Consider the following 18,100-nt stretch of genomic DNA (forward strand, 5'->3'; position numbering starts at 1 on the left):
TACCTTCCAACTTCTCTCAACAGAAAGGAAACCCAGTGAGTCTACACTGTGCTCCAATAAAGTTCAAATGCCCTAACTGGCCACAAGTCCCTTTAAACCTGGCCCTTGTCTCCCTTTCCAATGCCATCTCCAACCACTTGTCCTCAAGTACCCTATGCCTTGGTTCACTAAAAGGGAATTTGAGAGGCGGAGAGCAGTTTGAGGGGAATGGCCCAGAGGAGCAGAAGTATTCGAGCCAAGGCTGAGGGCTGAGCCCCAGGTCCAGCGTGTTGACCCAGCTGAGAACACAGGAAACCGGCCCAAGTCAGGGTTTCAGGCAACTTCAGGCAGTTGGCTCTGAGTATCAAGGACCAACGCTTCAGAAGCACTTGGGAATAGGGCATCTGGCAGCTTGGATGGAAGAGGCATAGTTGCCAAGAAGTGGTGACGAGGACAAGACTCTGAGCTTTGAGAGATGGGAGAACCGAGGTCCTAGGATAGTCAGGGTGCAGGTGAAAAAGAATGGGCAGGACCCAGAGATGGGAGGCTCAAAGGTCAAGGACAAAAGCTGACTCCAGGTTAGCTTGGTAAGGAGAACCCCTGGGGAGCTCTTAATATTCTACCTATAAAGGAATAGAAGCCAGAATGAATCCTAGAGTATAAGGGGCAAGGCTAGAAGTGGAGGCTGGAGTGAGAAGGACCTGAAGGAAGGAGCCAGGCAGCTCCTTCTACCCTGCACACTAAGATCTTCACTGCTGTGGCTAATCCACGAGACACACACAAGTCAAGGGCAGGATGACTTAGCCCAATAAACCCCAAGGAACTGTGATGACTGGGGGGCCCATCCTACTTCAAGGTGAATGAAATCTTAACATTAGGGTGGTTCTGAGAGTAGCTCTGTAACTCCAAGGAGGGCCTCTGAAGAGACCTTGATTGTGTACAGTTCTCATGGTAACCGAAAGACTATGACATACTTAAGAGGGTGGTGAGGTCATAGAACCCCCTTACTTTAAAGTAAGTGAACCATGTGTGCCTCAGTTATTTTTAAAAGAAACCTCTGAGAAGAGCTTAGAACAATTTTTTCCCCCCTGAGTGCCATTTCCCAAAGGTACTCACAGAACAATAAGGTGTGACTGTGATGGCTGCACTGAGTTGTCTCTTGGACAGCGTTAGAAGGGACATCAAGAAGGTGGACAGAGAGCTAAGGCAGCTGAGATGTATTGACGAGCTCAGCGCGCGATGCCTGTGCGACTTATACATGCACCCGTACTGCTGCTGTGACCTGCACCCGTACCCCTACTGCCTGTGCTACTCGAAGCGGTCTCGGTCCTGCGGCCTGTGTGACCTCTACCCATGCTGCCTGTGTGACGTTAAGCTTTACTGTCTTCGCCCGTCTCTCAGAAGTTTGGAGAGGAAAGCCATTCGAGCCATAGAGGATGAGAAGAGAGAGCTCGCCAAGTAAGACAACATCTTCAGGTTTTTATAGTTGGTGTATTAGCCTCCTCGGTTGGAATAAGGGAGGAGAGGGTGACAATCGATACTTGAGCAAAGATGAACTGGGCTCAAGATAATGACTCTGGTGACACAGAAAAGATTTAAGAAAAGAAGAGTGAACAGGTCCATAATGGGAACTGTAAGATTCTCAGAAGACAGTGTAATGATGTCTATTGGCAAGGTTGTTTTCAGCTTATGGCAGGAGCGCCAACATGATAAATAATGTGGCTCTAATGAGAGAAAGAAACAGGGGGTGTCATTAAAAAGCTATTGGGAGCAGCAAACTAAACATTTTTCCTGGTTTTGAGTTAAGTGATTTGAGTGTATTTCGGCTTACAGAAATGACTATGGGAGAAGTAATAATAATTGATCAAGTCAAACGTTTGCCAGAGGCTTTAAGAGCACGGGAGCAAATTGAACAATAGAGGCATTTATTTGGTTTTGTAGGAAATCCTTTCTCCTATTCTCCAACTCTAGATGACTTCAAATTCATCTGGTATTGGGTTTATTGTCTGCCTCCCCCTTCAACTATAGTAAAGATTGTGTAAAGAAATTACAGAACTGAAGCCAGTGTACAACTGTAGTTCAGAATACAGTTGAAAAGGTTTTAATTGAACTGGATAATTTTAAATGCACTTAACAAGTTTTTTTGGCTTTCATCACATTTTACTTTTTGCCTGAGAAAACTTTCTTTTTCTGTCTACATATGCCATTTAGTCTGTAACTATGATAGAAAAAAATAGTTGAAAGCACTGTCACCTGGTTAAACAAATTATGGTATATTCATACATTGGGATAATATGTAGCTGTAAAAAGAACTGATGAAGCACTTTAAGTATTGTAACAGTAAGTGAAAAAAAGGTGCAGGAAAACTACTTAATATGATACTACTTTTTAAAAGATGGCACAAATAGATGATCTTTTTAAATAATTGTATTTGACATAACATTGTATAAGTTTATGGTGTACAATGTTACAAATTTGATCATTTATGTATTATAATATGATTGCCATTGCAGCAATAATTAGCCATCTCGATTGTGCTACACAGGGGCTTCTCTCGTGGCTCAGTGGTAAAGAATCCTTCTACCAATGCAGGAAATGAGGGTTCCATCCTTGGATCAGGAAGATCCCCTGGAAAAGGAAATGGCAACCCACTGCAGTACTCTTGCATGGGAAATCCCAGGGACAGAGGAGCCTGGCAGGCTATAGTCCATGGGGTTACAAAGACGGACACAGGATTTAGTGACTAAACAACAACAACAACAAACTGTGTTACCTGATTATTTCTTTTTAGTGACTGGATTAAGTCCTAGCCTCTTATCCAGTTTGATGATTATAATACACTGTTTCTTTTGTCTACATTTACTATACCATGCGTTAGATCTCTAGGACTTACTACTCACTGCCAGTTTGTATCCTTAAACAATGGCCTCCTTATCCCGGTGATAAGATTAATAGATGAGATGATAGATTAGACAGAGAGACAGATATATTAATAGATGAATAGATAGGAAGAAAAAAAAGGAGGGAAGGAAAGAAGGAAGGAAGGGGAGAGCGGAGTGGGGGAGAAAGGGAGAAAGGAAGAAAGAAAGAGAAAAGGAAAAGAAAGATGGCGATGGATGGATGGATGAAGACAGAGAGAATGAAGCCCTTGACAACAGGGACAGTGATGATTCCCTGGAAAGGGCAATAGAGCAATTATTGTCTAGGTCACTGGCCACCAAAGGTCAGTAATGAACTTCCTTCAATAGTCTGAGATGGGACCACTGCCAAATAAACTCATCTACACTCACTCTGAACCAATTTTTACCCCATTGAGTATCAAGTTACATAAGTTTCATGCAAGGGCCCTTTTTAAAAAGTATTTGGTCTAAATGAAGGGTTACTTGTGAGTAGCCTCTGACTGTTCACATGCTGTTGCTCCGAGTCTGCTCCGTCTCTATCTCCAAGGCTGTCTTACTCTCCAGACTCTCCAGGTGAGTTCTTCACCACCTGGGCACCCTCCGCCTACTCTGGGAGTCTCTACTTAATGAGCTGCAGTAGACACAATTTCAAGCTTAAATCTCAGCAATGTGGTTTATACAATAGGTAACGCTTTCTATGGTTTGTGATACTTTTCCTGACGATGTCTAGATTTTTCGCTAATTTTTCCCCTGTTGCCTGCAGCAGTATATGAAGCTGCTGATGTCTTCTGGGATCTCTGAACTGATAATCCTGAGTCCACTTCAGAAATGACCTCAGGTCTGCCCTCTTCCCAGCTACTTTTCTTCCTATGCAGACCAGCTTGGGAAACTCCTATGCGCTATTCCTAACAGCTTGACATTTCACTGTCCTGAAAAGCTTAGAGTTACCTGCAAACCTAAATATTCAAATTTCTGAATATGAATGAAAATGTTAAAGGCTGGTCCAGCTCTAGTCCCAGAGGACTTCCACTATAATTTTTTTCAGTGAAACGCCTCTTTTCTTATCTCTCAGCTCCCAATCCATGACTGAATGGATTCAGAAATATGTTGATTCAATTTTTAAAAAACAATCTTTGGTGTGACACCTTCCCAAGGCTTTTAGAATTTAGAAAACATATGCACGTGACGTTTTACCCCTTAAAGCAAAAGCTAGCAGTTTGGTGAGGTATGACACGTCCTCTTAGATGCCAGGACGTGTTATCCAGAAGATTCTTTGCCCAATGGAGAAGATTCCTTGGTCTGTAGTTGCCATGGCCCCCCGGAACTGTTTTACTGTGTGAGGGTCTATGTGCTCTGACTCTGGGTGTTCCGTTAATCATGGGCAAGAAGTTTTGGCAGACCATATAATTTCCCCCAAAAGTCATGTGAGCCTTCCTGAGTGTGTATTTGATTGTGTGTGTGTGTGTATGTACGTTGTGTGTTTTTAGTCTGGGTACAGAAGGTCCAAATTCTTTCCATTGTTTACTGAGCAGCTACTTCTAAAGACACCTCGGCAGTATCTTCAATAGTGAAGACCCAAGTAAATACTTCTTTAAAATTCTTTTCTTCTCCCCAAATTACTTTTGTACTCTAAGCTGTAGCCTTTTCCCTGACTCTTCCTTCCTTCCTCTTCTGAATTGAGAGAGACTGAAGTTACTGAGTTTGATTTCTCTTGTAAGAAACCATGCGACCAGCCTGATGTAAGTTTGCACTTGATTCACCCCCGCATTTCGTGGTCTTCCTGTCCTCTGTACGCAAATGGTAGAAACAAAGCCAGCCCCTCCTCAATCCTGCCCTTAGAAGTGAAGTTGCTCAGTCGTGTGCGACTCTTTGCAATCCCATGGACTGTAGTTTACCAGGTTCCTCCTTCCATGGAATTTTTCAGCAAGAGTACTGGAGTGGCTTGCCATGTCCTTCTCCAGGGGATCTTCCCGACCCAGAATCGAACCTGGGTCTCCCACATTTCAGGCAGATGCTTTACCCTCTGGGTAAGAGCCATCCTGCCCTTAGGAGTTCATTATCTAATGATAGCTCATACTGAAGTGGCTCCAACACCTCGCTCTAGTGTTTGTGGGCAAATGAGCCTTGATTAGCAGCTGGGCCTAGGAATGCCCCAGGCTCAATGCTGGGCCCTTTGCAAGTACCTGGAAATTCATCCCGAGACTGCTTCCGTCCACTCATCCAAGTATCCTTGGTTGACCTGCAGCTCAAGAAGTTCCCTTAAAAAAAAAACCCCACCTCAGAGGCATCATCTTCTGAGAACTTCAGAAACCAGCCTTCTCATTTCCTCTCACCCCTCACACTCTGAGTATGAAGTTCTCCCTGCATCACCCTCACTGGGGGAGGCTGATGACTGTCAGCCCCCAGAATGCATTCGTTGTGGTTTAGCAGTGCCTCCCTGGGTTTTAAGCCCTCAGGCAAATCATTCCACTCCCACCCACCCACCTCATTCTTTGACCCAAAGATCAGGGCATAGTCACACTGTGGGAAGCCAGCAGAGAGGAACCCAGGAACTCTATGGCTTTACCTTACGGCTGGTGGCAGGCTGACTCTCCCACTGAGAGGAGAGCTCGCTGTTTCCCTCTGTGACCTTGCAGAGCTGGAAGCAAGTTCGGCCCCTCATCCCCTCTCACCGCAATCTCTTTGTACCCATAGGTCTCAGGGCCAAGGCACCCAGGGGAGCAGAGTAGGAGTTGCTGCCCCTGCAGGCCAAGTGCATGTCCATTATTTAGCCTTAGTGTTTAATGACACAGGACTTGGGGCTTGGACACTTAAAGTCTCATATTTCGGGGAAGTCTATGTAAGGCGGAGCCTGATAAAGAGACTTACCTTTATCGAGTGAAAACCAAGTGCCTAGCACATCATCTTTTAATCCTTGCAACATCTTGGCCAACTTAGAGATGATGAAACAGAGTCAGGGCAATATTCTTGATCCTCAGGATACGGGAGAGCTGGGACTTGAGGCCAGGTTTGCCTGAGTTCTGGAATTGATGTGCTTAAACTGCCTGGTCAGCAGTGGTCAGAGTGATCTACTGTCTGAAACCAGCAGCCAGCATCACCTGGAACTTGTTAGAAATGCAAATTCTTGGTTCCCTCCTCAGATCAGCTGAATCAGAAACTCTGGGGGTGGGGCCCAGGCACCTGTGTTTGAACAAGTGCCACAGGTGTTCAGATGCCCCTGTGTGGTGCCACCCTGCTCCCACTGACAGTCATACTTCTCCAGTATCATCCAAACTCAGGAGAAAGACAAGGCAAGGGAACAGGAAGAGGGAAAAGAAGGAAGAGAGACAGATGTGTTGGAAAGGAACAAGTAAGCTTCACGGGTTACTGGCAGGGATCTAAGGAGAAAAAGAACCAGAGGAAGGTCAGCCATCCTCTGGTTCAGCGTGGAGACTGGCGTTCTCGTCATCCTCTTTATCGTATTCATCACTCGGCAGAAAACTGATTCACCTCTTTGTGAAGATGGCTGGTGGTATCACTCCCCTTTGCTCTGGGCAGAATCACATTCAGGAGGGTGGTCATATCTTCAGGTGAAATCCAGTTTCAGTCGGGAGGAGAGGTGACACCCCAGAGTGGCAGGCAAACAGCACTGCCGACTCGCTCTTACTCAGTTTTCCTAAGAGGCTTCTGCCACCCATCGAAGAGGCTGACTTGCCTCTGTTGACCGTGACTAAACTCCACCCTCATGATCACAGTAAAGCAGGCCATCTCCCTTTACCCAGAACCTCACAGAGCCAAGGAAAATCTCATGTAGGGTGATGGTACATTGTCAGGCAGGAGTCAGGTTGCAAGTTCGGAGTTGAATCTCATGAGTAAAACGAGGCTTCTGCAATTTCTCCTAAACCCACACATCCTCACAGGTCACACCTGACCTAGGAGCAAAAGAAGAAACCTGATCCAGCCAGGACTTCCGGGGCAATTTCCTGAAGACCCATATTTGTGAGACCCCCGAGCATCTGCTGCAGTGGAGAGGGGGCCAGAGTGACAGGAATAGTGGGAGGGGGAATCTAAGAAAAGCCCAAAGCAAACATGAATTTATACCCCAAGATTCAGATTGCTGAGAGGAGGAGATGGATCTGGGAGCTGGCTTCGGCTGGTAGACTGGGCTCCCAGATCCATCTCCTGCAGAAGGCAAGAGGGCTTTTGTGGGTATGTTAAAAAAGAAAAAATAGTCCATCTTTTTGTTTATCTGTACTTTGAGTTTTCTGGGCTTACCAGGTGGTGCTAGTGGTAAAGAACCCTTCTGCCAATTTAGGAGACATGAGACTCAGGTTCAATCCCTGGGTTAGGAAGATCCCCTGGAGAAGGGAATGGCTACCCACTCCAGTGTTATTGCCTGGAGAATCCCATGGACAGAGGAGCCGGGCGGGCTACAGTCCACGGGGTCACAGAGTCGGCCATGACTGAAGCGACTGAGCACAGCACATTTTGAGTTTTCCACAACGAGCTTGTATAACTTATGTAACAAGAAGCAGCAAGTGTATAAACAAAATTCAGCATAGAAAGTCAGAATCAAAAATTTATATCAGATGAATCACCCAATCAGAGTCCAGATCCCGCAAACCAGAAGAGGTTCTAGAAAGCACACACGCCAAGACCTCCCTTTGGAGGCCAAAGATGCAAGATTTTCCAGGAGTGGCTCTTAGAATACAGATTTTTTTTTTTTTTTAATGTTAAGGGAGTAAAAAGAAGAGCATTTCAGAGCATTAGGTTGTCTTTGGAAGGATCAGGCAATTAGAAAGTGGTCCCTGAGGAGGCCCAGAGCAGGCAGGGCTGATGCCAGGCCTCCGAGACTGAGTGCCTGGGTCCTCAGGCTGAGAGTTCAGTCTAAGTGATGGTTAAAATCATGACCTTGGCATTAAATAGGCCTGGATTTGAATCTAGGCTCGCACTCACCACCTTCAGCATCTCCCCGTCTACAAAACAGTGACAATTCCACCTGCGTGGCAGGGTTCTCATGCAGGTCAAATGAAACAATGCCTCCAATGGCTTAGTACTTTCCATGGCACATTGTGGGGACACACACACACACACCAGACAGAAGCCTAACATGCTAACCGTGCTCGGAGCACTAGAATAAATCCTTTTCATCCATTAACTAATTTGTCTCACGAAACCCCTAGAAATGGGTTACTGGTATTGTCCCAGTTTTACAGATGAGGAAACTGAGGCAAAGAGAGGTTAAGAAGCCTGTCCAGGGTTCCATAACTAATAAGACGAGGAGTTGGGATTTAAATGCAAGAGAAAGTGCTGATCATTTTGTAAGGGACGAAAGTATCAGGTCACTATGTTGTGCACCAGGAATGCTGTAGGTCAATTATACTTTAGAAAAACCCAACCTACAAACCAACCAGACAGACAGAAAAAGAGAACAGATTTGTGGTTACTAGAGGGGTGAGGAAGGGGGAGGATTGGATAAAGGTGGTTGAAAGGTACAAACTTCCAGTTATAAGGTGAATAAGTACTAGGCATGTAATACACAATATGATTAACAGTGCTGTAGGTTGTATATGAAAGTTAAGAGACTAAATCCTAGGTGTTCTCATCACAAGGAAAAAGATCTTTCTGTTAATTTGGTATCTATATGAAGTGATAATCACTAAACTTCGTGAGATAATCATTTCACGATGTATGTTAAACCAAGTCATTATGCTGTACACCTTAAATTTACAATGCTGTATGTCAATTATCTTTCAATAAAACTGGAAAGAAAAAGAAAAGAAAATTAAAAATAAAAATAAACTTCCAGAGAGAGATCCGGAAGACCAAACACTCACCGATAGTTAACAGGGGTTTACCTGTGGGAGGGTGTGGTTTCCACGGGCCAGCGCTCATTTTTCACTTCACACCCTTCTGTAAAGTTTGACTCCTCACAGTGACTAGTGTTTACTTCTGCTTTTTTCTTTTAATAGAGGTTAAAATGTTGCTTGTCAAGTTGTGTCTGTGTCCCAAGGTCTGAGCTTCTCCCTTCCACCCTTTCCTTTTCCTAAACTCCAGACTGAGAAGAACAACAAATAGAATTCTGGCCTCCTCTTGCTGTAGCAGCAACATTTTAGGATCGGTGAACGTGTGCGGCTTTGAACCAGATCAAGTCAAGGTTCGAGTGAAGGACGGAAAGGTGTGTGTGTCAGCCGAGCGCGAGAACAGATACGACTGCCTGGGATCGAAAAAATACAGCTACATGAACATCTGCAAAGAGTTCAGCTTGCCCCCGTGCGTGGATGAGAAGGACGTGACGTACTCCTACGGGCTCGGCAGTTGTGTCAAGATCGAGTCTCCCTGCTACCCTTGCACGTCTCCCTGTAACCCCTGTAACCCCTGTAGCCCCTGTAGCCCCTGTAACCCCTGTAACCCCTGCAGCCCCTGTAGCCCCTGCAGTCCCTGTAACCCCTGTAACCCCTGTGACCCCTGTAACCCCTGCTATCCTTGTGGGAGCCGGTTTTCCTGTAGGAAGATGATCTTGTAAAGTGTAGGAACCTTAGGACTTAGTAGAAGTCATGTATCCAGCCAGGCAGCTCTTCCAGTGTTTCTCTCCCCCTTCCCATGGCCCTTCAAGAACATAGGAAACTGAATACATAACTGCAACCCACTGGCGTGTGCAAGTCTTTTGGTTCAACCCCTACTCCTGAGCCCCACCTGGTTAGTGGGCATCAGAAGGATGAAGGGATGGGCATGGAAGGTGAATGGTGAAGTCTGTCCTCCTGTGTGCTACTTCACACCCCACTAATGCCAAAGCCCGGGAAAAGATATTTTGTGGGTGGGCATCCTCACATGTTGCTTTTCCAAATGAGTCAGTGACATGACCTAGTCTAGAAATTAAACAGTCAAAGCAGAAAACGAGACTAGTCAGGGTTGAAGACAAGCATTTTTTCCAAGCTGCTGTGGCAGGGAACGTTGGAGAGAAAGTGACTCCCCAAGGGATACGTGGTTGGGTTTTGACTGGGGGCAACAGAGTACAAATGTATGGGGGGAGCAAGCCCACTGACAGAGGGTAGGGTGGCCATACAGCTGCTGTTTCTCAACAGTCCTGTGATTTGGGGGAAGGGCCAGCTGTGGCTCAGGGTGGTTTGCAAACTCCTCAGGGTTGATTTCAACTATGCTTTCCTCAGTCCCTAAAACTACTTCAAGGCACAGAAGTTCAGTCCAGAGTTCATGAGTGGAAAGTACAGCTTTCACAAAATGATAGCATAGTTCACCTGAACTTGGATCCTCATGGACACGGCCCATGAGTCACTCTTGACCACCAAGACAGAAATAAGGGTAAAGACGAGGGAAATGACGGGGCGGGATCAGAATGAGGACGTGGGCTGAGTTCATGCCTGACTTTTACAAGGAACATAAAGCCTACACGTTTGCAGAGTCAGTCTCTTTACTAGTCTCAGCTGCACTTGGGTTAAAGCCTTGGCTGCACGTGCGAATCACTTGGGAACCGTTGAAAACATGGATGCCAGGAGATCCAACCAGTCCATTCTAAAGGAGATCAGTCCTGGGTGTTCATTGGAAGGACTATGCTAAAGCTGAAACTCCAGTACTTTGGCCATCTCATGCGACGAGTTGACTCACTGGAAAAGACTCTGATGCTGGGAGGGATTGGGGGCAGGAGGAGAAGGGGACGACAGAGAATGAGATGGCTGGATGGCATCACCGACTTGATGGAGGTGAGTTTGAGTGAACTCCGGGAGTTGGTGATAGACAGGGAGGCCTGGCGTGCTGCAATTCATGGGGTCATAAAGAGTCAGCCACGACTGAGCGACTGAACTGAACTGAAACCATAAAGAGAAAAAAGAAAAACCACACACACACAATGCACAAAAGAAACAAAAATTAAGAAAATGTTTTAAAAAATGAAAAAAAAAATACATTGAGATTTTTAAAAGTCTTCCCAGGTAAGACTTTGAATCACACAGGTAAGGTTGAGAAACCCTGGATGGGATCTTAAAACTCTCTCCCATCCCTGTTTCTTTAAAAGTTTCCTTCAAGGTTAAAGAATATTGATGGCGATAGAAAACGTAAGTTTGCTTTTGGTTGAGGGAAATAATGGCCCACTAATACAGGTGGTAGATAAAAAATATCGAACATTTCAAAAATTTATTACCTAGCAACTAGGTATAAATGAATGTTTGTGTGTACCAAATGATAGAGTTTACCTTTATACGTGTCTTGCCACACTTTGATTACATGTTCATAAATATTCTAGTTTCTAAGTAACACATTTTTAAAATGGATTTTGAAAAACTTTCATGCTGTTGGGTCAATGGAATGCAGCTGGGGTCTTGAGTAAGTGGGAACCCCTGTTCTCTGGGGTGCCATTCCAGGGCATGCCTGGTGACAGTCCATGCTTTTATCACCTACCCACCTGCTCACCCTCCTGTTACTCCAGATTCATTCATTTAGTAACCAGCCAAGCCAGACTTACCAGTCTAAATGCCAGATACCGTGTTCTATACCCTCTTCACCAATGCCTCAAATTCAAGGAGGTGCCTGGAGAGATTGGGAGAGGGGGGATTCTGAAGAAACTGAATTTACAAGGACTAGGAGAGGCCAGCGGGGCATTCTGGATGCACCTTGGGCATTTCTGAAAAATCACCGCCTCGCAGGATCCCTCAAGGAAGCCAGAGGCCACCCCTCAGCTGGAAGCCTGGCCTGCGGTGGTGTGTTAGTTGCCTGAATCTGCTCATCATCCTCACAGGCAAAACTGATATAAAGGCAAGGGTTTGTCTATTGAGTACGTGCAATGACAGTGCCAGGAGCTGTTGCCAGTGAGAAGCACCTTTCCAGGAGCTTTGTTCAGTGAAGGCAAGACTAACACCATGCTATAATGGTCAAGGGCTTTAGGTGTGCTTCAGACAAGTCAGTAACAGCAAGGGTCCTGGAGCCAGGATGCCAGGCAGGGCATTTGAAATCCAGCATTCACTGTTCTGTAGACACTGGTCCCACCACTTAGAATTCCTGCCAGCAGGTCATCTTTCTTTCTGTATTACAGACAGTGCCCCAGGGATGTGGGCACAACCCTTTGTGGCTGGAATAACTTCTGCTCTTGGTGGAGCAGGGACCACCAAGCACCAGAATTTCTGAAAGTTCAATCTGGAAGGTTCGGGGTAGGGGGGTGGCAATATTCCTTTTCTTCTTCTAAAACTTCAGTGAAAACTAAATTTTCATACACTAAGAAAAACATTAAAAAAAAATGACCAGAGAAGAGTTTTACTCTACTTTGTGATTTTTAAAAAATAAAACAATCATTTTTCTAACATTCATGAATTTGTAGGTCAGAAATTTAGGAAAGGCATGGTGGGATGCCTTGTCTTTGCTCCATTTGGGAAAACTCAGGTGACTGGAGTCTTCTAGAGGCTTCTTCATTCACCATCTGGCACCAGGCTGGGATGATTCCAGGGCTGGGCTGGGATTTCATATGAAAAATCTTACAATGGTATACAAAATGTCACAGTTTATTATACACATAAATAACGGCTTTTATTGAAAAAAATACAACAACATGAATGATACTATTTGGCATCAAAAATGTTTCCACTAATGGAAACGTAAGCCGATACAGCCACTATGGAAGATGGTGTGGAGATTCCTTAAAAAAGGAATAAAACCACCATATGACCCAGCAATCCCACTCCTAGATATACCCTGAGGAAACCAAAATTTAAAAAGACACATGTATCCCGTTGTTCACTGCAGCACTGTTTACAGTAGCTAGAACATGGAAGCAACCTGGATGTCCATCAACAGATGAATGGATAAAGAAGCTGTGGTACATATACACAGTGGAATACTACTCAGTCATAAAAAGGAACGCCTTTGAGTCAGTTCTAATGAGGTGGATGAACCTAGAGCCTATTATACAGAGTGAAGTGAATCAAAGAGAAAGATAAATACCGTATTCTAACGCATATAAATGAATTTAGAAAAATGGTCCTTAATATACTTTCAGGGCAGCAGTGAGGAAACAGACACAGAGAACAGACTTGTGGGCGTGGGGCAGGGGGCGGGGCGGGGAGGGTGGGATGCACGGGAGCTCACATCATGTATGTAAATAGACAGCCAACGGGAATCTGCTGTGTGACTCAGGAAACTCAAACAGGGGCTCTGGATCAACCTAGAGGGGTGGGATGGGGAGGGAGATGGGAGGGAGGTTCAAGAGGGAGGGGACTTATGTACACCTACGGCTGATTCATGTCGAGGTTTGACAGAAAACAACAAAATTCTGTAAAGCAATTATCCTTCAATAAAATAAAAATGTCTCCACTAATGGAACCTTTGGAATTAACACTGCATTAGAGGAGACGGAAAAGGGAATGGCAACCCACTCCAGTATTCTTACCTGGGAAATCCCACAGAGGAGCCCGGTGGGCTGCAGTCCAAGGAGTCACAAAAGAGCTGGACAGAGTTTAGTGACTAAACAACAAAGAGGGTAGGGATAAATCAGAAGCGTGGGATGAACATACACTATTATACATAACATAGACAACCAGTAAGAATCTACCGTCTAGCACAGAGAGCTCTCCGCCATATTCTGTGACAGCCTGTAAGAGGAAAGAATATAAAAAGGAATGACTACACGTATAACCAAATCACTTTGCTGTATACCTGAAACTAATACAGCATTATTAAATCAACTATATGCCAACACAATTAAAATTTTAGAAAGCCACTGCATTAGAAAGTTACAGGAATATGGCCACCACTGCCTGTGAAAACCACAGCCAGACACAGTTAAGCTTTGTTCACTGTTTTTCCTCCCCATACATTTGTGGTTATCAAAATCATGTAAGTTAAAAATGAATCAAGGTTTAGTGTTGCTTCTATAAATCCAATAGGTGTCTCAGGTTTTCTGGGACAGCTCAGGTTTCAATGACGGTACCCTGATTTGGGGATGGGAGACCATGGTCCACATTGTGGACTTTGTGTGTGAGGATTTCCTGATCCGGGTGTGAAGGGGTTGGTGCTGATCATTCGGACAACATCTGAGACAGCAACGGAACAGAAGGGTACAAAGAGACAGCTGTTGGAGCCAAGCTGTCAGCCCGTGAGGAAGGAGGCAAAGGTGGGAGGCAGGCAGGCACGAGGCTAGGATGTGTTTGGGTGAAACAGCATGATAATAGAACAGGCAGCCATCTTGGAAGAGGAAGTTGGTTTTCTTGAGTCAGCAGCTTAGTCACCCTCCGGTATCATCAGTGTCAAGCACTTTTTAGCTTTCAGGACCTGGCCACCAGCTTCTGAGGTGGTTTCACCACTGAGGAACGGGGTGGGTTCTAGAAGGGTGGGCCTACGGGGTCATTTGTGGGACAAACCCTCCTCCCTTCTTCACATGAATCCATTCAAGGACTTCCTCTGCGCCCAGCAGCCCAGAAGAACCTGGACAGGGAACTTCCCTGGGGGAGGGGGGTGGTCCAGTGGCTAAGACTCTGCACTCCCAATGCAGGAGGCTGGGGTTCGATCCCTGGTCAGGGAACTAGATCCCACAGACTGCAACGAAGATCAAAGACTTCGTGTGCCACAACTGAGACCCCACCCAGCAAAATACAGAATAAATAAAAATAAACATTAAAAAGAGAAAACAAGAAAGTGGGCAGGATCCAGAAATGGCCAAAGCCCAAATCCTTGCCTCTGAGGAGTTCCAGTCCGGTGAGGGAGATACCCCTATAAAACGGTAAGTTATAATTTCACTTTATCAAGGTTTCTTGTCTAGATAGAGCCCAGCACTGAGGGAACAGAGAGGACGGAGCCAGTCGCCGGGGGGAGCTGGGCTGGCTCAGGCCGGCCATCCCGCGCTACGCCTCGCACGGCCCTAAGTCCTTTCTTCCCGCAGTGGGGTAAGCAGGGAATGACAGGCACTGCTTCTCCCGGGCCTGTGTAAGTGCTTCTGAGGGAACCTCTTATCCTTCCAGGCTCCTCTTGCTTCTTTCCCTATTTTTCTGCCCCTTTAAGGCCCCGTCAGAGTCCAGGCAGCAAAGAGAGCACACTCAGTTGGGGGTTAGTTTCAGTTTGGGGTCTTAGTGAAGTGACTATTTACAGAGGTGTGGGAAGCTTCCTGTAAGTAGTAAGAGATGCTGATGCCCACAGCCACTGCCCACTGAGGGAAGGGGCTCGCCCACCTGAGCGGCAGAGGCTGAGGAAGACGCGTGGTGTGAGTGCCCAGGTGAAAGCTGGCATCCTGGAAGGAGGGCCACGTGACAGGACCTGTGACTACATAAGAACGTACTGCTGCCAGGCCTGCCCAGCCTGTGAGGAGTGACAGTGATCAATACTTCCACCTCCCCTTCCTCCGAGCCTCCAAACCCCTGACTGGGTATCCATTGGCCACACCCAGTGGGGGAGCCAGAGGTGAGGGAGCCTGTGAGGTGGTGCAATGAGGTTAGCCACCTGCGGCCTCCAGCAGAACTTCACGTGGAACTTGAGAGTTAACGGAAACCACCCACACTCTTTCCTTCCTTCTCACCTGCTTGCCCACAGGGCATCACTCCAGGCATTGAGGAATGAAGGATCAACAAGCCAGGCCTGGCCCTCAACTTTATGGCGCTTACAATCTAGGAAGGAAACAAAATAAGGGGACACAGGGGTGAATGAGCTCAGGAAACAACCCTGGGGTCTGGTTTTTTACTTTGCCAAAGTCAGGCCATATGGGTCCTTGCTTCTAGAACTACAGTGTCTGAAGGGACCCCATGAAAACCTTTTCTTGGGGATCACCCTAGGAAGCCCAGGTGATGGACCACTCGGAATTCAGCGGCAGGACGCTTCTCAACCCCAAGTCACTGTACCCCAGGCCCTCTGTAATTCTTCAGCATTTCTATCTCCTGTTTAAACCTAGGCACTCCTCCTTAATATGTAATGGAAGACAGATTCAGAAAACATCGTTCAACCTTCGGATGGAGAAAAACAATCTGGGCAAGTCAGGGTACCCAGAAGCCATAACAAAAATTACAGATATATTCAACGACATTTTTTAATACTGTGAGGCAAAAATCATGAAATCAGTGGAGACATAACAGACTAGGAAAAAAATAGTTGAAACCTGATGAAGTTCAGAGTACTTAGCAAACAATTTGAAAAGCAAAGGACAATTTAAAAATAGGCAAGAAGAATATTTATAGCAGCTTTATTCATAATCTCTAAAAACTGAAAGCAGCCAAGATGTCCTTCATTAGAACATAGAATGGATAAACTGTGGTACATCCACACAATGGTATATTATTCTGTGATTTAAAAAAATAATAAGCTATCAAGTCAGGAAAAGACATGTGTGAACCTCAAATACATATTGTTAAATGAAAGACACTAATCGGAAAAAGTTACCTACTGTGTAATTCCAACTCTATGAGATCCTGGAGAAGGCAAAACTATAGAGATAGTAAAAAGGTAAGTGATTGGCAGGAATTTGATAGGAGTGGGGTAGAGGGTTGAATAGAAGAAGTACGCAATTTTTGTTTTCAGATGGTGAAACTATTCTGTATAACGCAGTATTTGTAAATATAGGACACTGTGTATTTGACAAAATCTATAGAACTTCACAGCACAAGTAGTGAACCAATGCATACACATTAAAGTAAATCATCTAGGAGTTTAAGGGACTCCAGGATTGAATGCAGACTGCGATGAAATAATCTGTACTGCAAATGTAAGAAAACACCTCCCTGAAGGAGGTGAGGGGATAGGTGCTGACCTAGATAACCACGGAAATGAATGGAGCCATAAGACTAAAGGCAAAAAGAACTGCACATAAAACTGTACTCTGTTTGATGAAGTTTTTCCCACCAGGGTAGGGTTAATAATTCTGATGCTGATACACACGTGTACTGGAAATCAACAATGAAGCGAATATTGTAGGGAGCCAGGATTCTCACTGTTGGAGTGGGCATTTCCAAATAAGCATGGGAAGGAGGCGAGACTATTCCATGAATCATAGAGTTGTGGATACAGGAATGAATTCATATTCATATAGAAATAGTTGTAAATGTGTATAAATACACTGGTTAATAAGTTCACATCCATTCCCTTGCTCTGTGTGCTGGAAGAAACTGGAAGCAATAACACCCCAATAGCAATGAGCAATCTTGTACCCAGACCTTGTTCTCTAATACCATTCTCTCATAAAAGAAACTATAACTATTTGGAGAAAAGGCTGATTCTAGGGTAGGGCAAGCTGATTCTAGGACACAAGAAGAACCTGGAGCACCTTGAAATGCCAGAAGACAAAATGTGATCAAAAAAACAAACCCAGACTTCCGTGGCGGTCCAGTGGTTGAGATGTCGCCTTCCGATGCAGAGGGTGTAGATTCAGACCCTGGTCGGGAAACTTAAGATCTCACATGCTACAGGGAGTGGTCAAAAGATCAATAAACAGATACATTTAAAACACACACACACACACACACACATTGATGGTAGTATGTCAAAGGGTCATGGGCATCAACTGAAATGGTCCAAGCTGGAACAATTTGAGCAAGAAAATAAGTAAGATAGTATTGGATTATAACCTAAAGTATAAGGTAAATATCCAGGCATCCAAATGGATACGTATAAATGAATAATTAAGTAAACAAAGGGGAACAGACAATTCTCTCATATAGAAGGGTTCAAAATCATTCATGTAGATACTTTACCTTAAAGGAGATGAGGCATAACCCCCACTCCATAGGTGTGGGTTATACATAGGACCTGGGCTTCCCTGCTGGCTCAGCTGGTAAAGAATCCACCTGCAATGCGGGAGCCCGGGGTTTGATCCCTGGGTTGGGAAGATCCCCTGGAGAAGGGAACGGCTACCCACTCCAGTATTCTGGCCTGGAGAATCCCTTGGATACAGTCCATGGAGTCGCAAAGAGTCTGACACGACTGAGCGACTTTCACTTTCATACACAGTAACTGCCTTCCAAAGTACAGTATGGAAGGAGCAGGGAGAGAGTAACTTTGCAGGGGAGAATCTGACACACGCGACCGTGCCAGGTGCACAAGGCTGATGCCAAGGCCAGGTTGATAATTTGGGCTTTCATACCAGTTTAGTCAGGAGAAAAAGACAAGACCCAGATAGGGACATACTGTACCCAATGCCTGACCAGCACTATTCAAAACTGTCAAGGTCACGGAAAATAAGCGGTGTCTGAGAAGTCATCGAAGCCAGGAAAAGCCCGAGGAGCTGAAACAACTAAATGTAATGTAGTGAAAAGGAGTAGTCCATT

The 18,100-nt window shown here is 45.3% G+C and overlaps 1 protein-coding gene across 1 annotated transcript; it reads left to right on the top strand.

The window, feature by feature from the left end:
• The first annotated feature begins 1,117 nt into the window (after positions 1 to 1,117).
• On the top strand, positions 1,118 to 9,384 carry ODF1 (outer dense fiber of sperm tails 1). The gene is made up of 2 exons (XM_055432710.2): positions 1,118 to 1,437; positions 8,916 to 9,384. The coding sequence occupies exons 1-2, from the start codon at positions 1,118 to 1,120 to the stop codon at positions 9,382 to 9,384; spliced, it is 789 nt and encodes a 262-aa protein (XP_055288685.1).
• The last annotated feature ends 8,716 nt before the right edge of the window (positions 9,385 to 18,100 follow it).

Source organism: Moschus berezovskii, chromosome 16 (assembly GCF_049115385.1).
Source record: "Moschus berezovskii isolate FMDL1 chromosome 16, NW_MosBer_1.0, whole genome shotgun sequence".
Taxonomy (NCBI): domain Eukaryota; kingdom Metazoa; phylum Chordata; class Mammalia; order Artiodactyla; family Moschidae; genus Moschus; species Moschus berezovskii.